This window comes from Oratosquilla oratoria, chromosome 15 (assembly GCF_046742065.1).
Source record: "Oratosquilla oratoria isolate Oo_2021 chromosome 15, ASM4674206v1, whole genome shotgun sequence".
Lineage (NCBI taxonomy): Eukaryota > Metazoa > Arthropoda > Malacostraca > Stomatopoda > Squillidae > Oratosquilla > Oratosquilla oratoria.
In genome coordinates this window covers 16,349,514-16,376,795 of record NC_134791.1, presented here as the reverse complement: position 1 = coordinate 16,376,795, position 27,282 = coordinate 16,349,514, and the positions used below count along the sequence as shown (strand labels likewise).

General features: G+C 40.5%; 1 protein-coding gene across 1 annotated transcript; it reads right to left on the bottom strand.

The window, feature by feature from the left end:
- On the bottom strand, window positions 1–22,335 carry Cdc5 (cell division cycle protein 21). Its single transcript, XM_076198603.1, has 10 exons — window positions 22,018–22,335; window positions 19,895–20,160; window positions 16,970–17,165; window positions 15,149–15,556; window positions 11,810–11,953; window positions 8,554–9,041; window positions 7,332–7,561; window positions 4,134–4,300; window positions 2,936–3,133; window positions 1–1,041 (listed from the first exon to the last, which is right to left on the bottom strand). The coding sequence occupies exons 1-10, from the start codon at window positions 22,060–22,062 to the stop codon at window positions 718–720; spliced, it is 2,466 nt and encodes an 821-aa protein (XP_076054718.1). The 5' UTR covers window positions 22,063–22,335; the 3' UTR covers window positions 1–717.
- Window positions 22,336–27,282: the final 4,947 nt, after the last annotated feature.

Sequence of the window (27,282 nt, the reverse complement as noted above, 5' to 3'; positions counted from 1 at the left end):
TTTGCTCATACTCTTCCATTCATTCTTTCCACATGTCCACTTTGCCAATGTTCTACACTATCTGGCAGCTCACTTTCCATCTGTTCTCTGCCACAACTTCACATTTCTCACTCTATTCTTGTAATACCTATCACATTTCTAAATTACTTGATCTCAAAAACATTGAATCTCTTCCTCTTCATTTCCTTTACATTCAAAGTTTGTTCCATACAGCACAATAAACACCATCACTCCATACAACCTTCTCTTCGCATTCACTCCAAAATACCTATTTCTCATAAGTGTCATCAGTATCTAGTATCTTCAAAATAGTTCTATATGACAACAGAAGTCATGAAGAGGTGAAAGAGGGGGTTAGAGCCTAGTGGACTTAGATAGTTGGCAGCGACTATAGTTAACTTTCTCATTTCAAGCTGGCTTCAGCTGGGCAATTTAGTCTGGTGGAGGGGGGTAACTCCCTATAATCAAAATGGGTGAAAATGAAACCTCAATTAACCCAAAGCATTTGCAGGCTTCACCTAGCTCTGTAGTTTTGGTCTTCCAAAGATACCACATTAACACAGAACATTCATGGTCACAAAGAACTTGTGCACCGTAACTTCACTTTGTAAATACATTCCCTTTTTGTCTTTTCCCACTCTTGTACATATTTACACAATGCTCAGTAACAACCAGTTCTGCTGATTTATGTTGCATCTAATCGTACTCGACACAATGCTAAACCTCGTATGTGACTGTCTCAGGAACACTTGTGGGTCCCTCAAGCTCCTGGAGCTCCTGGATGTTCTTTATATCCCTTCCAGTTTGGGCTATATCAGCTTTTAAATCCTCTAATCTACACTGGAGCATGTCATATTTTTGTTGTAACTCCTTCTCTCTCTCTGTCTGTCGTGCCACGTCCTCCGATATTGTGGCCAGTCTTCTGGGAATAGCCGTTGTTTCCATATGCTTGAGAAATGAAAATGTTGAGAGTTCTAATCTTGCAGTTTCCACTTGACTCTCAGCATCCTGAACACTGGCGCTGAGTGATGCTGCACGGGCCTGTAAATCACGAAAAATCTCGTAAAAATTAAGTTCCAAAAACACAACCAATATGTACAATTGAAATAACATATATATACCAAAAGGCCCTTTCCTTCTTATAAATAGGGTGGCCCATCCAAGGACCCATCCTTCACCCATACATTGTTTATCTTAGTTCCTTATGTATGAGGAGTCATCTCTGTCCCCTACCTAATGCTTAGGTCAGAAGCAATGAAGCAAGACACAGGACCTCCATATCAGGGCCCAAGAGCTGAAGCTGATTTACTCAACAACAACAACAACAACATTACATAGCAACCCTCCACCTTCATCCACTCCAGAATTTACAGGGCAGACAAGAAAAAAAAATCCCTTTGTGCCACATCAAATTATCATCCATTCATAACTGTTCTCCACTTGCACCTATCTCTTGACTTCTCCCTTCCCAGCTTGACAGACATTCCCTTTGTACCCAAGGCACCTTTGCTTCCATCCATCCATCCTATTCTTGGTCTTCCCACCAAGTTCACTCCATCCACCTCTGCTTTCCACACTCTTTTTGTTAGTCTTTCTTTGCTTATTCTTTCCATATGCCCAAACCATCTCCGTATTCTCTGATCAACCCTGTCATCTTTTTCCACTTTGTACTACAATGCCCCACACTAACAATCCCCACACAATAACCATGATTTACGATCCCATCCAACTTCCTGAAGGCTATAAGACTTGTGAGAGACCAAGGATTGACCGATTAATTCTTTCCACCCCCATTCTCTGCATCCCCTCCACCTTTCCCACTCTATCTGTCCTTATAACCCCACCATACTTCTTAAACACATTCATGTTCCTCCTTTCTACCTCCTTTACATTCCAAGTCTGACCTATAAAGTGTCCTGGAGACAATCACCTCTTCATACAATCTTCTCTTTGTTTATCCCCAGATTCCTATCTCTCATAACGCTTTTCATTAACTCCCAAGAGATTTACTTCCTGGGACCGATAACAGGTGCATGAGGTATTCTGCATGACGGATAGCAAAGCTGCCCATTTTCAAAAACCCGTCAACCCCCCTCAACTCCATAACAGGGTGCAGCCCTGAGGGGCTGACACTTGGTCCCTGGACTGGTTCTAGGACCTCCCAATCAACTTTAACTGTATTTTTTACACAATTTCACACATGGAAAGCTGACAACAAATAACTGCTCCACTTCCACTTTCAACCAGTGACACGGAAACAGTCTCACTAAAACATACAGACAACACTCAGACATTTCCTCTCAGAGCCTGGCTAATGGAAGTCTATCTTATTCAGCTCTGATTTCCCTTCAAGATGAAACTTATCTCAAAGAATCCCTTCCATACTGAAGGCCAATTATCCTTTTATTCTGACTGCCACCAAGTTATCTTAATCAGTTCTGTGGCATCATTACCTTTCACTTCTGGTTGATACTAGACTAATTTATTCAGTTTTATGAGACCCTTTCAGTGAGAAAATCAAAACTATTTCAGTTAAATCCTACACCAAAAGGCACCTACACTTTTCTTTCTACTGGAACAGATTCATGCTGCCCTTATAAGAGGGAAGAAGCCTACTGGTCTATAGACCGAGAGATTGGTTCACGCCTCACAACAGTTCTGATCTTCAAATACACATGATGATGATGATATGGTTTAATGTCACAAATTCCCCACTATGGGAAGGCTAGGATGGTGCCCCTCACAGGGGGCTTTGTAGCATGGAATTTAATGAACCATGCCCTTGGTTCAACTTCACCGGTGGCAGGATTCAAACCGCCATCCCCTCGACCTTCGCCGTAAGTAACGACGCCCTAACCCGCTCAGCCAACAAGCTTCCTCAAATACATATACAACACACAAAAGAAAGTTGAACCATACAATGATGACCACCCACCTGGTATCCACCCAGAAGGATTTTGAGTTTCTTTTCAAGCTTGGCAGCCTTCTTCGCTTGTCGTGCCATGTGTTGTCGATTCTGCTCTAGCTTTTTCTCTAGTGATTCAATACGGTCCTTTTTGCTCGCCAAACTTGCTCGTGTGTACTTGCTCTGACTGGGCAAGAACAGCACCTGGGAGAGACATTCCTCCCACACCTATTTAGCAAATAAAATGCAAGAGGGTACACAGCTATTAAAGATTCTTGAAAACTGAGGATGAGTGAATTACAATTTAAACTATTCATACATACAAACATACATATACCAAAGGCTTTTTTCCCCCTTATAAGGGAGGTAGCCATAAAAACAAAGGCATAAAAACCACTCCCACCCATTCCATCCCTATCACACTCCACTCCCCTCCACCCTCTTCCCTCCCTCTTATCTTGGCACCTCCTGGATGACGGGTCATCCTTGCATCTTCTCCAATGAGATTAAGTCAGGTACTACATTAAATTGACTTTACAAGGGGTGGATATCCACAAACAATATAAAATTAGCTACTTGTTAATTACAACGTCTTCAGCAAATGTGTAATTACTGGAGAGTAGGAGACAAGACCCAAGCAGCATTGCTCTTTTCCTGTATACTACAATTAGGTAAATAAATCCACTGGCTACACAAAATTACAATGGTTGAATAATGTAACTAAAAAATTCATCCTGCATGGGTTTATGGCTTGGCTGGCTACCTCCCTTATATATATAGAAAGATAGAGATATTAATTCATCCAAACCTAGCTACTTTTATAAACTTTATATAACCAGACATACCTTTGGCATTACATATACGTATACATATACCAATGGGTTTTTTCCCCTTACAAGGGAGGTAGCCAAAGTCAAAGGCATAAATCCACTCCCACCCAACTCATCCCCACATACTCCACTCCCATTTACCACCACTCCCTCCCTCTTTTCTTGGCTCCTCCTGGATGACAGGTCATCCCTGCATCTTGCCCACTGCCCTGGGTCAGAAGCTTTTGTATTACTACCATGAAATTCAAAAGTACCGGTATTTTCAATACAAACACCCTAGCTGGAGATATCTGCCCACAACCATCCCAGGATGATAAACTTTATGCAATCACAAAAAACAGTGATGTTATCATTTACCAGTATAAAGTCCTTCATCACCTGAAGAGGTGGATTCTTACCTGAGAATAGGCATCAAGTGTGAGATCACCATGTCCCATTCCTGCTTTGACAACCTGCATCTCAGCCTGCAATAGTTTACGGGCACCATCCAGCTCCTCAGAGTCAAAGTTTTCATATGTATGTTTCTCCAGGTAATCCCTATGTTGTGCCTCTGCTACCACGCCACCTGCAGACAGATATATCTTTACAATAATACATAAGAGATAAAGACATACACACAAGGTTCAGTGTTTGTACCAATAATGTATCCTAAGTCAATGACGTGATGGAAGGAACAACAAGCTATGACAACATGTTTGCAGATGACAAAAACCTTGAGAAGCAAAAAATGGGGACAGTAGATTATTACAGAAAGATCTAGACACTATTTCTGCATGGAGCCAAAAATGGGAAATGAAGTTCGATACAAAAAAATGCAAAGGGCAGGAAATGTGCAATAGCGGCAAAAGTCCATCCTTAACCTTTCCAATACAAGTCAAATACTCATGCGCACATTAGGTTGCCTCATGTACAATGATGCATCACAATATGCACGTTTTCAAGTATAAAGTTACAACTGTTATACTCAATCTCTTTCACCCAGAAAGTTTGTTTAATGATGATATGACATGATTTAATGTCACAAACTCCCCCCTATCAGGAGGCTACGACGGTGCCCCTTTCAGAGGACTTTGTAGGGAGGAATTCAATGAACTATGCCCTTGGTTCAACTTTGCCGGTGGCAGGATTCGAACCGCCATCCCCTCGATCACTGCAAGTAACAACGCCCTAACCCACTTGGCCAGTGAACAGAAAATGCGATCAAGCCTGTTCACAGAATACAGGGGTCACTCAGCTACAACTGATGATGATATGGTTTAACGTCACAAACTCCCCTCTATCGGAAGGCTAGGATGGTGCCCATCACAGAGGGCTTTGTAGCATGGAATTTAATGAACCATGCCCTTGGTTCAACTTCGCTGGTGGCAGGATTCAAACCGCCATCCCCTCGAACTTCGCCGCAAGTAACGACGCCCTAACCTGTTCTGCCAGCTACAACTACAAAATAAATATAATCAGGACACCAATGCCGGCATCCTCATATACTCACTCATGCCTTATGATGCCTAAATAGGTGTCATTGTATTCTAGGGGTTAACCCCTTCACTCCGTGCCAAAATCTCGCGGGCAGCATTAGCTGCCAGACGTGCGATGTTGCGTCATAATACTCGCATCATAAAAAATAAAGTTACCGCTGTATTGCTCGTTCTCTTTCACCCGTGAATTTTGATAACCATAGAAAATATGATGAAGCCAGTTTACATAGTATGGGGGTCACGCAAGTATAACTACAATATATATAATCAAGACGCCGACATCGGCATCCTCGCGTACCCACTTGCTCCTCATGATGCCTATGTAGGCGTCATCATATCGAAGGAGTTAAACTATTCCTGGAGGAAGTGAACCCATTACAAAACCAAAAGTGGAGAAAGATTTGGAAGTCTTGACAAAAGACAATTTGTCACCTGACAGTCATGTCAGCAGGATTGTGGGAGAGACATAAGGACTACTGCAGAAGATTAAAGTGGCATTTCACTATATGAAACCCCGATATGTCCAAGACTGTAATATCCATCAGTCGTATGGTCCCCACACAGAGTGAAGGATATAAGCAAGATTGAGAGAATACAAATGGCAGCAACCAAAATGGTCCCCAGCCTGGAAGATAAAACTTATGAGGAAAGACTAAAAGCATTGGATCTGGCAACTTTGAAAGATCAAAGAGAAAGAGGTGACATGATTACAGTATTCAGGTAACTAAAGGAGATAGATTGCACTAAAAAATGAGATCTGATTACAGATGGGAGGGCTTTAAGAGGTCATGGAAACAAATTAAGAAAGACCTCATGTCTCAAGGATGTGAAGAAATACAGTTTTCCAGATAGATGCATCAAGCTCAAATCTAAATATGATAACTGGAAATCAAAGATATTGATTAAGTTGGAACTGTACATGAAGTTGAGGCTTGGTAGAATAAAAAATCTTTCTTGTATATTACAATTAGGTAAATACATAGACACACAAACAAAAAGGATCAAGGAAATATTACAAACACTGATAAGGCCAAAACTGGAATATGCAGCACTGATATGGTCACCCAGTACAAAAAAGAATATAAGAAAATTAGAAAAAATACAAAGAGCAATGACAAAGTTGGTCCCAACACTTGCAAACCTGACTTATGAACAAAGACTGGTCGAACTGGAATTGCCAACCCTGGAACAAAGAAGAGAACGAGGGGACCTAATAACCATCTACAGAATTATGAAAGGAAAAGAATGCCTCGATAGAGAGGACTTATTAAAGCGGGACAGAGGAAAAACATGAGGACATGCAATGAAACTACAGAAGAGACCTGAAAAAGAACAGCTTCCCACACAGAGTGATAGATATAAGGAACAAATTGGATGAAGAAATAGTGTATGCAAACACAATATAAGAACTTAAAAACAAACTTGATCTTGCGAGATACAAAAACGGGTCACCACGAGCATAGCTCCCCTTCCCATATAATACTAGGTAAATACACACACACAAATTGGACAAAACAATAGTGCGTCCAAAAACCATATAAGAATTTAAGAACAAACTAGACTACTAGCATAACTCCTTTCCCGTATAATACAACTAGGTAAATACACATGCATGCACACACACTGGAGAAAAAATAAACAAAGATGATAGCAACAACTCTGACTGGAGACAATGAGCCACTCCTGAACCCTCCTATAGATGGAGATAAGGGTGTTCATGGTTTCTGAGGAAGATGAGATGCAGGGAGATGATTTCTTTCAATGTCTACCACAAGACTACCACAGGCAGGTATTTATCACTGGTCCTTGGATTGTTTGTCACCAGGTATCACGAGAAAAGGGAATGGGCGCTACATGTCAGTTCTTCAGCAAAGAGACAAGAGTATCAACACCTTAGGGTTACACTGAACCTTCTGACAAAAATAAAGCTGTTGATAGACAACTGCCAACTGCTAATCCCATTGCAGAATCAAAGAATAATAATTCTAACAATACACCAACAATCCAAGAACACTTCACCTGTTACTTAAAAAGAATAATAATAAAATAAAATAAATAAAAATAATAATAAATAAATAAATTAAATAAATATGACTGGAGAGCTTAGCTCTCTTTCTCTACCTTTGCGAGATGGACCTGCAGGAGTATACAGAGCATCGTAATGCAACATGGTCACCATTTCCCTCTTGATGAGCTCTTCTGCTTTCTGAAGTTCTGAAAGTTGAACATCTGCACTGAGAGGTCTTAAGACACTCATGTTGACCTCTTGCGGTCGTGGCAAATTGCGTTGCACTGCTTGTGAGCGTTTCTTCATTTCTGCTTTACGCTTGGCTTCAGCATCAGCCACAGCTCTGTAATACATAAACAGAAATCAGATATGATATGACGAAGGAGGATGGGTGGACTTGAGGATGCATAGTGAGAGGCAGTGAAGCAGACAGCGAGGGTAGAGATGGCAAATGAGGTTGATCAAAGAATGCTGAAGTGGTTTGGACATATGGAAAAAATTACTGGGAAATGACTAGCAAAGAATGTATAAAAAAAAAAAAATAAAAAAAAAGTGGATGGAGAGAACTTGAGGAAAAGACCAAGAATAATATGGATGGATGAGATGAAGGGGGCAAGAGGAATGTCTGTTGAGCAAGGAAGACAATGCAAAAAGAGATGAGTAAATAGAGAATAGTTGTGAACAGGTGAGAAAATGACATGGCTCAAAGGGATGTTCTTCTTGTCTGCTCTGTACATCTCTCAAGTGGATTGGGGGGGGGGGGGACCATACAATGAAGTAGGGTAAAAAAAATTCTATCCCTCAGAACCCTACCATCACACTGCCTCTGAACTGAGCAGTGTGATGGAGGACACATGAGATGTTAAGATGGGTGAAACAATGAGTGGGTTTTGGATAGGTAATGGGTGTGAGATGGGTATTGGGTGGGTGTATACTCTGACTTAACTAACCCCATCTAAAATTCATTTTGATGTACACCTAGGTCTCTTAATCCAACACTTGTGCTGATGTTTGGGCCCTGGACATAAACCCACTTTGGAAAATGCCCCAGGACATCAAACACCACCAATTCCCAAAATGGGTTTATGTCCTGGGCCCAAATGTCCGCACAAGTTGGATTAAGAGACCTATGTGTATGTAATTATATTAAAAAAAAAAAAAAAAAAAATTGTGTATGTAATGGAGACATCTGGAGTAAGAAAATATGAAAAATAACAACTGGGAAATACATGTAAATATAAATACCTTGATCCAATATAAAAAAGTAGATGCAATAAGATGGGAAAAGTAAAAACAATTTGAAGAATACATCAACATATCTGACTATTCACCTACCTGGCATCCACATCAGCTTGGTCTTCCACCACTGACGACCCTTCAGCTTCTTCCATTTGTACCCCTTCTTCTTGATCTGGTACAACAATCTCGAAATCATTCTTGGGTGACGGAAGAGCTTTAAGGTTCACCTGCAGCTGGTCCCTCATGTTACGCTGATAAGCCTTCAGGGCATGACGATCATCGATAGGCACTAAGGCTCCTTCCTCATTAATATTCAGCTTATCCCTTAGAGGTGTTGCTCCAGGTGTTACTGTTTGGCCTTTAGGTGTTGGTGCACCTGGAGTGCGACCAGGTGTCATGATCTGAGTGCCACTTGGAGTGCGGAAAGGTGTTCCAAGGACAGTGTTGGGTGTCTGGAGGGCATTCTTGGAAGGCTCAACACCAGAGAAGTCTGACTGATGAAGTGGGGTGTTAAGGCCACCCTTGAGAGGTGTATCCACGTGGGTCAATGCCATGATGTTTTGAGCCTCGAGCATCACACGGTCCTAAGCAAAATAGTGATAATGATAATAAAAATTACAGTTTGAAAAATACAAAACAGCACAAGGTAACTTTATTCCTTTACAATCAATGATACAACACCACTCTGGTTTGCACCAAATTATGCAACTCACCATTTCTATAAATGCTACTTCTATGAATTTCACTATCATTAAATGCTTTTCATAGATGCCTAAGAAATAACAATGTTTCCTATATCTTCCCTGACATCACACAACTGCTGTAGCTACTAAGTGACACTGCCATTGTCCTTTTCCATTTGGTATGGTACTAATACCTTTGTTCTAGCCATAATTGGGTTATCCCTGAACCTTGTCCACTGCCCTGGGTCAGAAGCAGTGTTGCAAGACAGCACATCCACAGCAAGGCCGCTTCATTATATCGGCGACCTCCCCTCTCTGTCCCCCCATGCATAAAAGGAGAAGACAGGGAGAAATCCCTTCGGGCTGCGTCAAATTTTGCTCACACATACTACCTCACCCCCCCATCCCCCCGCCCACTCCACCTCATGCACCACAACATCATCCATATACAACCACTCTCCATTCACCCCTGCCTTCTGTCCTCTCCCGTCCTTCCTCAACAGACATTCCCCTCTTCCCCAAAGCCCCCTTCACCCCATCCATCCACCTCATCCTAGGATGTCCCCTCATGTTAACTCCCTCCATATCTGCCTTCCATACCTCTTTTACTAGTCTTTCTTCATTCATTCTTTCCATGTGTCCAAACCATCCTAATACTCTTTCATCAACCCTATCTCCCAACTCCCTTTCCACCCCCGTTCTCCTCCTCACCTCCTCATTTCTCACTCTATCTAGCCTAGTAATCCCTATCATACTTCTCAGACACCTCATCTCAAACACATTCAAACTCCTCTCTTCCTCTCTTATGTTCCATGTTTCTGTCCCATACAGTGCTGTTGGCACAATCACTCCTTCATGCAGTCTCCTCTTAGCATCCATTCCCAAATGTCTATTCCTCATTACACTTTTTAATCCACCAAGGCATTTACTCACTTCTCTCAATCTACATTCTACCTCCACCTCCACTCCACCTTTTCCTGCCACATTTGCACCCAAGTATCTAAAACTATCCACTTCCTCCAGTCACTCTCCCTTAATGCTCACTTCCAGAAAACACACACTAAAGTCTAAAATTCTTTCCCAAAGAGATCTATGACACAACATACAAGCCATGTCAGACTATGTATATTTTGAATCAAAGTGGCCTGGTGTGGGAGCCTTTTAACCATCCTGTGTTCACACGGTGACTCATTGCTGTGGGTGAGTAACATGTACTACTCATTTCATCAAAGCTGTCACAGCTTTGTACAAGTGATGTTTCACTTGCCACAGACACACATTATCCTCGCCCAGTTCTATTAGTTGAATAACGTCCTCACAATGCCAGTAGAGCTGAGACTTCTGTGACATGGTCATGGTGAGTGAGGCAGTTTGGTGGGTCTTCTGTTGCATGTCACTACTAACCCACCACCACTAGGAGGACAGTGGCATGCATCAAGTGCCCTGCACACCTTAGTCTGAATGTGTTGCAGGGACTGCCGGAGTATGTTTACCACGATTTGATGCATAGTGTGACAGGGCCTTTAGGGCCAATGCTGGCTACTGTAGGAACTATGGGTTACCAATATATAAAACTTGAATCAACAATTATTATTATTGACATAATTTTACTTCGCTGTACAAATACAAGGGCACTTCTTATCTTCTCCCCCTCCCTAATTCTATAGCCAATTTCATCCTCCAGTTTTTCACATTCATATGTATCCATTCTCAAAGGGAACCTGATTGCAGTGGTCCTGCAAGATGGGCAGCAGAATATCTCTCTGCTGCCCATTTTCAAAACTCGCCAACTTCCTCACCTCAGGTGCCCTGTGAGGCTGATACCCAGTCTTCTGACTAGTCCCAAGATTTCTTTCTATTAATTTCAACTGTATTTCTTCCACCTTTACATATAAGTGCTGACGACTGACAACTGCTCCCTTCCTTCTATCAGCCAGTGGTACACCAACAGTCCCACACTAATGTTTCTCACTTGAATGATTTACGTTAGGGACCAAGGACCATTGTCAGCCAATGTGGGGTTGTATTTTTCCATTCACATACATATACATACATATACCAAGGCTTTTTCCCCCTTACAAGGGAGGTAGCCAAAAAGAAAAGGCATAAAATCATTCCCACCCATTCCATCCCTAAATACACTCTACTCCCCTTCACCCTCCCTCTTATCTTAGCACCTCCTGGATGACAGGTCATCCCTGCACCCTGTCCACTGCCCATTCACAGCTTAAATATAAAAATCTGGGAGCTAACTGGCTGAGTGGGTTAGGGTGTCATTACTTGCGGCGAAGGTCAAAGGGATGGCGGTTCGAATCCTGCCACCAGCGAAGTTAAACCAAGGGCATGGTTCATTAAATTCCACGCTACAAAGTCCTCTCTAAGGGGCACTGGCCTAGCCTCCCAATGGGAGGAGTTTGTGATGTTAAACCATATCATCATATCATTGTCTATTTCCCAATATCTGTAATTTCTACCTGATCAATTTTCTTCCCATGCATCTCAATAATATTAATAATAATAATAATAATAATAATATTAATAATAATAATATATAATTGAAAAAATTAAATAAACAAAACAATTTTTTTTATAATATTCATATAAACTACAATCAATTATCATATCTAAAATACACAATTTACAGACAACTAGAAATCAGTCCCAATTACCTGGTCAGCAGGAGTTCTTGGAGTTCGCATGGCTGTTCCTGGTGTCATGGAGTAGTCCGCAAGAAGTGCTTGGGAAGCCCCACTGCCTCCGCCTTCCTCAGCTAACTCCCGTGCTGCCTCGGAGGCCTTGCCAATTTTTACCACCTACAAAACAAATGGATGGGACATATCAATAAACTAATATTATGACAAGTAGTCAATCAATCCACAGCCTCAGATCTTTCTTACAAGAGACCCACAACTGCAAGATAACTGACAACAGCCACCAGATTGGCCCATATCACTCAAGGGGATATTATGTTGTCTTGGAATGCCACAGAAGGGCAAATTAGGATGAGGTGTTCAATGTCTTCTGTGTAATTGCATGAGGCAATCTACTTTTGTACCTATATCTAGTCTGTTGGTATTCTTTTAAAGATGGATGGTGACCCAAACACAGCTGTGCTAATGTGGTTTTTGCTATTCATGGGAAGGATTTCACTGCAGGAATGATGTCTGGAGGAGTTTGGTGGTTGGTTTCCAGTGTTTGCTTTATGATTGGAGTGTGTATGTGTTTTTGTATGCATGGAGAAGATACAGAATGTATTTTTTTTTTTTTTTCTTAATGGGATAGATGGATTGAGGACTTATAGAGAATCTGTGCCTATCAATTTCATGTGATGTTCTTTGGGGAGGGCTATGGTTTTTGTGTGTAGATACTCTATAGGGATAGTTTTAGTGTATCCCATTATTATTATTATTAATGCTTTTGTTTTTGTATGGTCTATAGGGCATCTATGTTTTCCTGATTGTAAAGAATTATGATGAGGAAATGTAAATGAGTGTGGTTGTTAAGAAATGTTTGTAGATAATGATTAGTTTCTACTGACAAAAACCTGTGCTTGCTATTAATCTTTGAATGTTTATTTTCTTGTTGATTTTCACTGTAAGGTCCTTGATGTGTGGACTAAAGGACATGTGAGTATCTAAAGTGAAGCCTAGGATTTTGGGGGTCCTGTTTAATGGGAGGAATTGGCCATCCAATTTTACCATTGGATATTTCTTTTATGCATAATTATCTGAGGTGAGCAATGTAATTGACGATTTTTTTTTTTTTTTTTTTTTTTTGGGGGGGGGGAGGCTTCCATTCTATTTTATATCTACTTTGAAAGATGGTGACCACATTGTTATGTCTGGAGATGTTGTTTATTGGTTGTGTTGGAGAGGCTGTCTAATAAGGGAACTGCTAGCGTTCAGTATGTTTAGGCTGAGGAGTGGCTGTGTGTGGATGATCTTTTGATGCAGGTTTGTTAGTATGTTGAGAGATTGAAGGGGGGCAGTTGAGTTTGTATCCCTGGGAGTATGAATGATGTGACGGGTACTAAATAGATGTTTGTGATGGTGTATGTCATTTTCTTTACATGTTTGGATTGTGATTATTTCTGCCATGGTGTCTGTTAATGATCATTTAGTTTCTTTTGTTTTGTTGGAGAAGGGCATACTGTTGTGTTATGAGCCCACCTCTGTGGTGAGTTTTTCCTGATTGTGATGTATTCAGTGATTGTAGGTTGTGTGGTTTGAAGTATTAGTTTACTTTCATGTGTGAGAGCTATGTGTATGACATCTTTATGGAGTAATTGTTGTAGCTCTGTATGCTTGTTTGTGATGCTATTTATGTTTACTTGTCTCTCATCTTAGCTCCTCATGGATGAAGGATCATCCCTGTATCCCGCCCCCTGCCTTGGGTCAGAAGCAATGCAGCTAAACACAGCACATCCAAATTATTGTTTAGTGATGGCATGCTTTTGGGTGTGCATGTGAATGTATCTTGGCTGCAAAGCCTATTCCATGTATTGCTTAATGTTTGTAAGTGTGATGTATTTGAAATGAACCTATAAGTTAAATGTGTTATAGTGGATATATGTTTGTGTGTAATTTATGGGTTATGTGCTCATGTTGGTTTCTATTTCTCTAGCTAGGTGTGGAAGGGTAGACACTGGAATAATGCCCTTTTATTGTAAAAAAAAAAAATGTAGACGAAAGTGGTGTGGATAGATTGGAAGGAAGTAGGACTGATAGTGAGTTTCGAGGTCTGGTCCAGAGACCAGGTACCAGTCCCTCTGGGCAACACCTCCACATAGAGGCTGGAGTGCATCAACAATTGGTTCTCATAGTGAGCGTGAGCATCAGAATGGGGCAATGTTCCTCCTGTTGCCTCTCAAGTAATATACAAAAACAAAATGGAATCTACCTGCCCTATTTAAATTTTCACTTATGACTAAAACAGGAAGAATGCATTTAAACCATGGAGACACTCATATCAGAAGAGTATTTGTAAATATAGATAACAATAAAGTTTTAGCACATTGGTTCTAGATCTCATCTAATGTTTGTTCAATGGGTTTCTACCCTAATATATGTTCTTTTATTTAAAAAGTACTCCATGAAATAGATACATAAAAACCAATGCACTTCCATGAACAGATGAAGCATCCGATATACTATTGATGTACATGAGAAAAGAGAAAATTTCATAAACAATTAATTGTCATAAATAACATTCAAACAAGTGACCACCTTGAATAGATCATTCTTTATCATATTCAGACTAACATGGTAGAGCTTTCCTAGATTTAAAGAGACCTTGCTAGATGAGGTATAACACCATTAAAGGACAACATGCTGTAAATCTAACTAGATCTAAGAAATCTGAGTAAAGTATTCAGAGGCATTAGAAAGGAAAATATATGTTAAGTTAGCATAAACTGAATAATAAAGTGATCACTTCCACCTTTCTTTCCTAACCAAACCAATAGTCTATCTCTGTAGTCTATCACAGTAGGAGACCCCTTACATACATACATACATATACCAAGGCTTTTTTCCCCCTTACCAGGGGGGTAGCCAAAAAGGACAAGGCACAAAAACATTCCCACCCATTTCATCCCCGAAAACACTCCACACACCTCCACCCTCCCTCCCATCTTAGCACCTCCTAGATTACGGGTCATCCCTGCACCCTGTCCACTGCCCTGGGTCAGAAGCAGTGTCGCAGGACACAACACATCCACAGCAAGGCCGCTTCATTAAATCGGCGACCCCCCCTCTCCGTCCCCCCATATAAAGGAGAGGACGGGGAGAAATCCCTTCGGGCTGGGAGATAGGGTGGATGAAAGAGTATTAGGATGGTTTGGACACATGGAAAGAATGAGTGGAGAAAGACTAGTAAAGGAGGTATGGAAGGCAGATGTGGAGGGAGTGAACATGAGGGGACGTCCTAGGATGAGATGGATGGATGGGGTGAAGGGGGCTTTGGGGAAGAGGGGAATGTCGGTTGAGGAAGGACGGGAGAGCCCTTACCTGCTCTAATTCCTCTTCAGATATCTGAGGATTTGAAAGAACCAACTTGCTCCTTTTAGTTGCTGGTTCTCCGTTTTCAAACACTGAGTTTGGAATTCCTTGTTCTTTGCGCAATTTTAATTTCTGTTTATCCTTTTTCCGTTCTTTCTCCTCACGCTCCACTCTCATTTCTCCGTCCAAGTGTTGTTGTCGCAGCCTCTTGAAGTCTGGGTCCATTGGGTTGTAAACTTCGGATGACGTGTCGTAGAACCCAGATGCAGGTCGTTTCTCAAAAGGAATTTCTGTGTTGTAGTCGACACCTTTCCTCTTTTTTCTCTTCTGCGGCAAATCAATTCCAGCTGCCCTCAACTCCCTGCGTTTCTGCAGTGCTGCTAACCGTCGTGCCTCCTCCAGCTGCTTTTCACGTGCCTGATCGATATCAAAATTGTCTATGACATAATTCTTACTACCATTAATCCAAATAAACTAGTTACAAGCCAATATCTTTACATTTTAGTCACCTCCTAGCACTTCCAATGGCAACACAGAGTTGTGGGTGGTATCAGCACAACAACATACATGTAGTTCTTAATTTACATATTCATTTTTTGCTAATTTGGTTTAATACAACTGATAAAATACATACATACATACATACATATACCAAGGGCTTTTCCCCCTTACAAGGGAGGTAGCCATCAATCACTTCATTCTATCCTTGGAATCAGCTATAAGCACAATGTCATCCACAAAGAACTGTACCACCTCCTACTTCCCTTTAGTCTTACTCACCCTCACATCAACCTCCCTCACCACCCTATCCATATGCCTGTTGAACAACTATGGTGACATTACACAGCCCTGGTGCAGCCCCACCTTTAGCTCAAACTACTTACTCTCTCCATTACTGACCCTCAAAGCTCTATTGTAAAAAAAAAAATTGCCACCCTCAACAGACTCCTCCCTATTCAATAGTGCTCTCTCTTAACTGACATATGCCTTTCCAAATCCATGAAAGCCCAAAAGAATTCCTCACCCTTTGCCACAAATTTCTTGTAAATCTCTTCTTACAAAAAATATATTTATACATCAACTTCCTCTCTCAATTACTTCCTCTGTTCTTCTCCTAATCCCCCCCAATTAGCAACCATCACCCTTCTGACTATAACAGGCTGAGCCCTCTTAAACTATTATATATCCCTTTTCTCTTGTATAGTGGAACTACACATGGATTCCCTCAGTACACCAGTACACTTCCTTTCCTTAAAGGGAGGCACACATTAAACAACCTCACCAGCCATTCCACTGCAACTACTACTCCTCTCATAAGATTCCACATGTGCTTTATCAGCTTGCATCTCTGAAATGCTTTTTATCCTCTTTTCCTAGAACCCTATCATTCTCCTCTCCCACCAAAGTAATTTTCCTGGCAATAAAACACCTATTCTCCTTCTACTCCTATTTCTCTTCTACCCTTCACTACATCCCATACTTTTCTCAGTTTTGCCTGGCATTCTCTCTCTCATTCAATTTGCTCACTTTCAATACCTCCCTTCCTTTTCTTCCTTCTACATTACTTTCCATACATTAAACATACTTTCCAATTCCTTTCCATACATTAAACATACTTAAAAAGTTACCCTGTTACCATTAAGTAACAACACAAAAGATTCATCTAAAACTTGTGGCTAGTTCACTCCTTACCAATTTCAAATATTAAATTCTCTTCCAATTTATTTTCCAAACAGCATCTAAACTACTTATATCCCATACCAAACCCTATAGCAAGTCAGTAGAATTAAATACATCAGTAAACATCAAAATCACTTCAACAACAAATACCTTTCTCTTGGCTTTCTTTCCTTGTGTGTTAGCTAAACGTGCTCGAGCTTCAGACAACATTTCTAACTCATCTTCATCCATATCCTTTGGATCTGGCCGAGCTGGTTTTGTTTCTGGGTTCGGATCAATCTCACCCGGTTTGAGCTTACGGGGGTCGTCTGCCCCATCCTCATCCTCATTCTTCTGTGCTTGATCTCTAGAAAAACAAATAACACATTTCGTCTTTTAGAACTAGTATAAACTTTAAACCACTATATTTATTCAACCTAACATACTTTCATATAACTAAATCTTTCACCATACACATAATTACACCATCTGCTACACTAAATAATTTAAGTGTCAATATTTCATAAGAAAAGGAAGCTTCTCTCTGCTGAAGAGAATTGTCTGGCAGCATCTAGAATAATTATACAAGCTTAAAAAACAAGAAAAAAGTGAAATGAATTTAATCTATTCACTGTAGAGAGGATTCCCCTCAAGTACATAAAATCACTTGGCAGAATCAAAATAAAGGTGAAATCATAAAACATGCTGTAAAATGGTTGACTGAGATAGACTTAACACCTCCATTGCAAATGGGTTTCTTTCAGATAAACAAAATTTCTTAGTGGCAGTTAAAGTATCAGTTGAACTCCATCTTTCTCTCAAGTTCATTCCATCCACTTCTGCTTTCCACACTTTTTTTCCTAGTCTTTCCTCACTCATTCTATCCATGTGCCCAAACCACTTCAGCATTCTTTGATCTACCCTAACCATCAATTCCACTTTCAATCCCATTCCCTGCCTTAACTTAACATTTCTCATTCTATCCATTCTTGTAACATTTATCATAAATCCCACTCGCTTCATCTCAAAAACATATACTCTTCCTTTTACCTCCCTTAAATTCCAAATATCTGTTTCATACATACATACATACATATACCAAGGCTTTTTCCCCCTTCCAAGGGAGGTAGCCAAAAAGGGAAAGGCATAAAAACACTCCCACCCATTTCATCCCCAAATACACTCCACACCCCTCCCACCCTTCCTCTCATCTGAGCATCTCCTGGATGACGGGTCATCCCTGCACCCCGCCCACCGCCCTGGGTCAGAAGCAGTGTCGCAAGACACAGTACATCCACAGCAAGGCCGCTTCATTTAATCGGCGACCCCCCCTCTCCGTCCCCCTTTGCATATAAGGAGAGGACGGGGAGAAATCCCTTCGGGCTGCGTCAATACATTGCCATATTTACAATCACTCCTTCAAGCTTTTTTACAATCTCCACCAATTACCTATTACACACTTTTCATTCCACCCTGACATTCGCCTCTTTCTTGCAATACATACATACAAACATCCACATACCAAGGGCTTTTTCCCCCTTCCAAGGGAGGTATCCAAAGCCAAAAAACATAATTCCATAACCACCCATTCTACCCCTCCCTCCCTCTCATCTTGGCTTCTCCTGGATGACGGGTCATCCCTGCATCTCCCCCCATTAATCAATGTATTTCGAAGGGGGGGGAGGTCTAGGGGACAAAATAAGGGGTAGGACAAATGAGATTTTGGATGTAGTTTGCCATGGCTAGCATAAAACAACCACACTTGGCATAAGTTACCTATATATACAATTTCACATGAATTTTGAAATAGTACATACATACATATACCAAAGGTTTTCTCCCCCTTACATGGGAGGTAGCCAAAAAGAAAAAGGCATAGAAACCACTCCCATCCATTCCATCCCCTACATACTCCACTACCCTCCACCCTCTTTCCTCCCTCACATCTTGGCACCTCCTGGATGACGGGTCATCCCTGCATCCCAACCACTGCCCTGGGTCAGAAGCAGTGTTGCAGGACACAGCGCATCCACAACAAGGCCACTTCATTAATTCGGCGATCCCCCCTCTCCATCCCCTCACACAGATAATGTGATGGGGAGAAATCCCTTCAGGCTGTGTCAATTTATTTCTCATACATACTCCCTCACCCCCATCCTCTCATGCATCACAGCATCATCTATACACAACCCTTTTCCATTCACCCCTATCTTCTGTCCGCTCCTGTCCTTCCTCAACAGACATTCCTCTCTTTTGTAATGCCCCTTTTAACCCATCCATCCATCTCATCCTAGGACGCCCCCCTCATATTCACTCCTAGTATTGGGCAATATATAATTGATGGCAACTATCATGGGATTGCCCACGCCATTTCATTTTCAAACTTACAGCTCAGCTTCTCATCAAATTCCATTAATTTTGGTCTGTGGCTTATAATATTTAAGACATATTATGTTATTAGATCATTTTAGTTGAATATTTTGTACTTCCAGCAATCATCAAGTGTGCTACAAAACCTTGTGCTACCTGGGACCCCATTGTGCATCACAATTTTCTTTTCTTTCGTACTCACAGATAATCACAGATGATGTTCTGGAAAAGGCTCATACATGTAACTCCAGCTCAATAGCCTGGTTGTCAATAGTGCTTTGGATACATGCGGTGACTATGGTGATTATTTGTGCCATGTAATCAAAATTTTGTCTCTGGCTAAGTGTTCTGAGATTGTCAGCTTGTCATCTATTACAACTCCAATGTCCTTCTCTTTTCTAGTGCTGGTAATCGTTCTATATTTGATCTGCCTTTTCTCATGTGTTTATTTTTGTCTGGGTGGAAGTTGAGCATCCATCTTTCAAACCATTTTCATAGTTCATCTAAGTCCTGAAGTAATTTGCTGAATACCATGGTATTGTATATGTATAAGTATACCTTATTTCTATTCTTAACCGCATCCGGGTGATCATTAATAAACAGAAAAAAATAAATAAATAAGATAAATAAAATAAAGTCACACTCAACTACAGTACTTCTGCTTTGTAAAATGGCACAAAATTGACTTTACACACAACTAAAATCTTGAAAAATCAATATACTTACAGCAAATACTCATAGCGTTCAAGACACTGAGCAGCAGTCCTCCCAATAACTGGTGCAATGGTGCGCCACTGTGTAGGCATCAGCTTGGCCAAATGCAGCAACTTCTCCTCCTCCTCTCGGCTCCATTCTGTCTTCTTGATGCTTGGATCCAACCATTCAAACCAACGAGCTTTGCACTGCTTAGCAGACTTACGATGAAGTAAGGAGGCAATTCGTGACCACTGGTTTTTGCCATATTTCATAACAGCTGCCTTAAGGATTTCATCCTACAGAGACAAGGAAATAAAAGAATTATATGAAGTGTTTAGGTATTGGGGTACTGACTGTACATTTACATCCAGTCAATATTTAAGATGACATAACATAGCAATCATAATGTCAAAAGACATATTTCTGCTCATTGGGGAATAATAAGCATACTGTCCATCCATTCTACTGTCCCTTCTCAATCTACCGTATTCTTTATGGTTGTGATTGCAGTTGTGATTGTGGTAATGGTTAATAATATTACTTCTATGGGTACATTTAGATGAAAACAATGTGCCACATTTGACAACTATGGTAGGTTATTAGAGAATCTGCCAGAGCATTATGCCAAGTCAGTGGCCTTCTTCCCCTCTTCCTACACAGATACTAACTTAATCTAACCATTAAACTTAGCAACTTGATAAAAATCTCAAAACCCCAGATCCCACATATTAAATGATATAGAGAACAGTACTAACTTATGACCTATTACCAAAAGCATATTTCCAACTTCTAGAAATAGCAAAAAAATTCCTACTTTGACATAAATTTCAGTTGATTAAAACTATTTAATTTTGAATTCAATAATATTTTCTAATGTATATTTGATAATGTGCAGGCATAATTTTATTCTTCAGTAAATTAAAGGTCATTTGAAGTTAGTAAATGACACCAATTCACTCATCTCAATTTATCCTTCCATGTTCCCTTGTATTCAGGGATGGAATGGGTGGAAATTATTTTATGCCTTTCCCTTTTTGGCTACCTCCCTTGTAAGGGGGAAAAAGCCTTGGTATATGTATGTATGTTCCCTTGCATCTCACTAAGGGGAACTAATTGGGATGGAGTGAATGGACTAGGATTCCTCCTCTATATCATTCTTCAGTAAAAAGTCAAGGGAAAAGGAGGTTAAAGTAAAAGACTTACTAAAACCCTAGTGACTGGCTGTTTAAATATACATGGATGTGAAACAATTGAGAGCAAAAAGGAGATTTGTAGTGACAAGAATGAAGGATACAAAATGGTGAATTATTTTCTGATTGTTAGTGTAGATTTTAATCAATAACAAGGTAGTTTTCATAAATTTCTTACATAGGTCATTACATACAAATGACTTTCTTTATTTATCATTAGTCTCTAAAGGTGATAATTACAAATAAATCTTCAGAAATGACAATACCAAATTTCTACCAATTTATTGTCATTTCCATCTATCATATACAGTGACAGTAGCTGTTTTATTAAATAATTTATTGTTCTTCAATTGGAAATAGTCAACTCTCATGTTGGGAATTGAAGCCACCCTCAAATAAATATTAGTCTAATATTCATTTGAGGGTGTACCATTTTATTACTCTAATAATTGGAGTAATAAAATGATACACAACTACAAATGCTAAATTAGTAAATATCTAACCAATCTGAATCTTCCTCAGTATCATGGTATGCTTTAGGGCAGCTTCAACTGCTGGGACTAAAATGAGACTGTCTCGAAGTGACAGGTCCATTAGAAAACCATAAGTAAACCTGTTAGTTCACATAACAAATGGAGATAATGACAAAAAATGTCTCAATAACTCAAGTCAAGAACTGTCAAAACTACAAAAGGCTACAGTGAACACAGACACAGCCAGTGACAATGCAATGTCATTACAGGATTACTTTCCTTAACACATACATCTTATATATAACTGAATATATGAAAAGGAATGTAATAAACTTCTTTAATAACATCTATTCTATAGGCTGAAATGGAAAGGAAACTCTGGGTCTACCTTACCCAGAACTTCAAATTTAGGTCCAAGGCTAGCCGTGCCAATGAGATTTAATTAAATCGACTTGTAAAAATACCATTCTAATCTTATATCAATACATACCTCAGTGTTTCTCCAAACACCTCCTTTGATCATAACACGCGGCATTTTTGCTGTTTAAATTTAACTTCTACACGAAAGAAAAGTCTAGTTGTGGTAGCCTCCGAAGGAGGCAAAGACTGAAAACACTTATACTGCGATCTACAGTTTTTGTAAGATCGATGGGTGATCTTTATTTCTTCACTATTTTCGTCCCTTCTTTAGAATGACTATTTCATCTACTTTCATGTCTACGTCACCATATCTAAATAATACGGCAAGTTGTATAGCCTAACACAACGTTTGTTTACAACATGGCGTCATAAAACTGAGGGTGGAGATGCGCACTTGGTAACCGAAAGTGTTGGATAGACAGAATTAATTATTTCAATTTAGTATCTCATGTTTAATAACTGATTGATTAATATGAAAAATTTTCTTATTCGCTATAGGAAGACAGTTTACAGAGTAATAAAGAACTAAAGCTTAACTTATAAAAAAACAGTTTCTTCTTATCTACGGACTGAATTTAAAGTAGAGCTACATTTACAGACTGAAATCTCAGGTACAGATGCGGTATCATAGGGGCTATTTAGGAAAGATAAATATATATTCATGTTTAAGAACTTAGACTTTATCATCGCACACAAACACATATCTCGACGGTATTGGTACCTCCCCCAGTTATCTGGTAACTTATCCCCAGTTATCCGGTAACCTCCCCCAGTGAAGAGCAAGTATAAGAATAAACATATAGTGATATAAAGTGAAATATGATCAAACAAACTACCAGAAATATTCTTATCCTAACTATAGAAAAAGAACAGAGGCGGATCCAGGATCAATTTTTTGTGGGGCTAACATGAAATTTGTAAATATAAATTACGCTTTTGCGGGATTATCTGAATTTTGTAGGTATAAATGATTATTTTAAACAGATGTACTCTGTAGCATGAATACGATGATTATTGGATATAAATTAAAGTATGTGTTCTCACTTGATTTAGTTTCTTTCAAAATACCGGGCAAAAGTAATGCTTTATTACATTTTTAAAGATTACTCTCAATAATGTGTTGAATATCCTTCCAATTATTTTTACTGAAATGTTTTAATAAATACTGTGGAAATGTTGTCACTTTATTACTACTTTCTATCACATACTGGTGTCGCCGAGATAGGTTTCTCGACCTCTGCAATGAGATAATGGGAGAATTTTTTTTATATGGAATTACGTTTTTTTTTTTTTTATCGTAATAGAAAACGGGTTGTGACTGAGAAAGTACTTTGCACATATGTAACGGCAGATACTTGTTCTTGGAATAATTTCATTATTCTTGTTAAACATTTCTTTTAAAGCAGATGAACTCACGCCCCCCCCCCTTTTATCCTTCTCACGCCTCCCTAGGGGGAAGCATGCCCCTAATTTAGGAGCCACTCTTATAGGGAGGTGTGGTGGGCCAGGGTTTATCTTGCTCGTCCCAGTTACTGACGATAACGGTCATAGATTCGGAACCTTGAATTCTGACTTCCTCAAAGAATTGGATCATGTTGACGTTTTCGAATGACATTTAGTTCAAGCCGTTTAAGGGATTAGATTCAGAACAATAAGATTCGAATCCTTATTGTCCTCTCGAGTCAGGGTTCGAACCCCATTCTACCCTTAGTCAGTCCCCTCAGTTTAACAATAAAAAGAAAGTCCTGAAGTATTCAGTTGAACAAGGAAATTAGTCTGGGAGTGGAGTTGGGGCAGTGAGTGTGTATGTAAGGTCACAGTATTGGCCATGCACTATACATGAGCTCTGAGCTCTCATCAGGAAGGGTAATAGTTGTCGAACTTGACACCAGCAACTGCGTGTGTGTGTGGACACGTTCAACTTTTAGAAGAAAATAGACGAGAACTGATTTATCAACTGAATGGTTGACGAGTGGAATTGACTCGGTGACCATGTGGTGAGCGCTGAATTGGTTGTTTTGGGAGACGATATGACTTCGTGGATGGGGATCACGGGTGGTGAGGGACATGGAACTGCCTAGTGTAGGCCTTAGGGTCTTTTTAAGTCTCCTCCATTCTTATGTTCTGAAGTGATCCAAGACTATAGTGAGTCATACGCAGTGACATCTATCGCCCCATCTGTGGTATGTCATAAACGTTCGCTTATGCGTATGCGCACGTGTATTGAGAAGCGGAATTTGCACGCTCCGCAACTGCGTGATACCATACCCGCAAATAAAGTACTCAATTCGGTGGCGGATTGGTAAAGCACTGGCCTCATAAACCAGAGAACCGGTCTCAGACCTACCCAGAGATCGGCTAATAAGGAGCTCTGAGCTCACTGCCGTAGGGTGGTGTCTGGCTGTCTCGACAGAGACTGCAGCTGATCCGAGGTGAATACACACACACACACACACGACTCGTGGCGCAGTGGTAGAGTTCCGGGCTGCCACTACGGCGGTCCGGGTTCGAATCCCGCCCAGGGCTGAAATAATTCTAATATCGCTGCGCTGCGAGTCGTTACTCCAACTCTCGTTGGCGGGGAGTTGTGTGTGTGCGTGTAAGGACACAACATTACCCATAGATCGGTCATATATGAGCTCTGAGCTCTCTTTCGGGAGGGAAATAACTGTCGATCACGAGCCCAACACGTGATCCAAGACTAACACACACATACACACAAGTTTAATGATTGATAGACATTCACCTCGACGACTTTCATGTGTTCGGCTCTGTGTACTAATGGTAAAGGTGGTGGTTTCTGCCTAGGTTCATAGCTTCCTGTCGTATAGTTCTCTTAATTCTACGCTTAAATAATGCCGGTTCAACCCCAGCTACTCAGTGCTGACCTTCTAGACTTCTTTGCTGGTGTCAGTGTTTCATTATGTTCGTTTCTGGTCCGGCGAACCGACATAACAATCGCGGAACGTGACACGAAGACGACGAAGAGGGATAGACATGTGGAAAGGAGTTTTTCGCATGCATGGCGTTCCTAGGAAACTACAATATACATATAAATATCGATAACCTTCTGTTGTGGCAAGAGGATCCTATTCGGGAGTGTTGGTCGACGAAGGCCGACCTCTACATAAGCAGGTGCGCATAAATGCGAGGGTGTTTGTGTTTATGTATACAAGCACGCGTAAACGATCGTGCATTTATGCGCGTGCATGAGTGCCCCGGGTAAACAATATACGCACATGCATGTGCGCGCATGTACACACACACACACACACACATACTGATAAGACCGAAATTAGTATATGCTGTATCAATGTGGGCACCTACAACAACAAAAAACATTACAAAATTAGAAAGAATCCAAAGAGCAGCGACAAAAATGGCACTCACACTATCAAATCTGACATATGAACAAAGATTGGAGAACTTTCAGCTGTCAATACTAGAGCAGAGAAGGGAAAGAGGCGATTTGTTGATCATTTTCAGAATTATGAAAGGGATGGAAGATAAAAGAGAAACAAGAGGACACGAAAAGAAACAAGAGGACACGAAAAGAAATTAAAGACAGTTACAGAAGAGACCTGAAAAGAAAATAGTTTCCCACACAGAGTGATCGATGTCTGGAACAAACTAAACAGAGAAACAGTGAATGCCAGAAATATACACGATTTCAAGAATAAACTGGATGTGGAGAGATACGAAAACGGGTCACTACGAGCATAGCTCCCATCCCGTAAAATACAATTAGGTACAACTAGGTAAATACACACACACACACACACACACACACACACACACACACACACACACACACACACACACACACACACACACACACACACACACACACACACACACACACACAATCCGCTCGGTGGCGGATTGATAAAGCACTGGCCTCACAAGCCAGAGAACCGGGGTTCAATTTCCCGGCCGGGCGGAGGTAAGTTGGGTTTGTCTCCTTTCACGTGTAACCCCTGTTCACCTAGCAGTGAGTAGGTACGGGACGTTAGTCAAGGAGTTGTGACCTTGCTGTCCCGGTGTGTGGTGTGTGAGTGGTCTCAGACCTACCCAGAGATCGGCAAATAATGAGCTCTGTGCTCACTGCCGTAGGGTGGTGTCTGGCTGTCTCGACAGAGACTGCAGCAGATCCGAGGTGAATACACACACACACACACACACACACATCTACACACTGACTCGACGGTGCAATGGTACTGTTCTCGACAGCCAATTCATCAATACAAGTTCTCCCCCCGGGCCGAAAAGATCAACATTACTACAATGGGAGCCGGCACTCCAACTCTGGTGGGCAAAGGGTTGTGTGTATGTGTGTGTGTGTGTGTGTGTGTGTGTGTGTGTGTGTGTGTGTGTGTGTGTGTGTGTGTGTGTGTGTGTGTGTGTGTGTGTGTGTGTGTGTGTGTGTGTATTAACCTAGTTGTATTTACCTAGTTGTATTTTACGGGAAGGGGAGCTATGCTCGTAGTGTCCCGTCTTCATATCTCATTTCATCTAAACTATTTTTAAATTAATGTATTGTTTTTGCACGCACCACTTTCTCATCTAACTTGTTCCAAATGTCTGGAGGAAAGCTATTCTTTTTCAGATCTCTTCTATAGCTGTCTTTCTTGATTTTCTTTCCGTGTCCTCTTGTATTTCTTTCATCCCATTTTATTAGATCCTCTTTATCAATAATTTCTATGCCTTTCATGATTCTGTAAATAGTTATCAAATCTCCTCTCTCTCTTCTCTGCTCTAGTGTCTGTAGCTCAAGTTTTTCTAGTCTCTCTTCATATGATAGTTTTGAGAGTGTTGGTGCCAATTTTGTAATTGCTCTTTGTATTCTTTCAAGTTTTGTTATACATTTTTTTGTATTTGGTGACCACATCGTTGCTGCATATTCCAATCTTGGTCTTATCAAAGTGATTGATATTTTCTTCACCATTTCTTCATCCAGGTATGTAAATGCAACTTTGATTGTTCTTATTAAATTATAAGTATCTCCAAAAATCTTGTTTATATGTTTCTCAGGTGACATATTATTCATAATAATGACTCCCAGGTCCTTCTCATTTTCTACTTTTTTTATTCCTTCTTCTCCCAATTTATATGATCCTGTTATTCTGTTTTTGCTTTTTCCAAATTCCATTATACTACACTTTTTGGTATTGAACTCCATCTCCCACTTTCTACTCCATTCCCATAGTTTATTGAGATCACTCTGTAGTGACTCACAATCTTCTTCCGTGTTCACTTTTTTTTTTAACAGTTTTGCGTCATCTGCAAAGCTCATGTAACTTTCAATTTTGTCCATATCATTAATATATATAGCAAA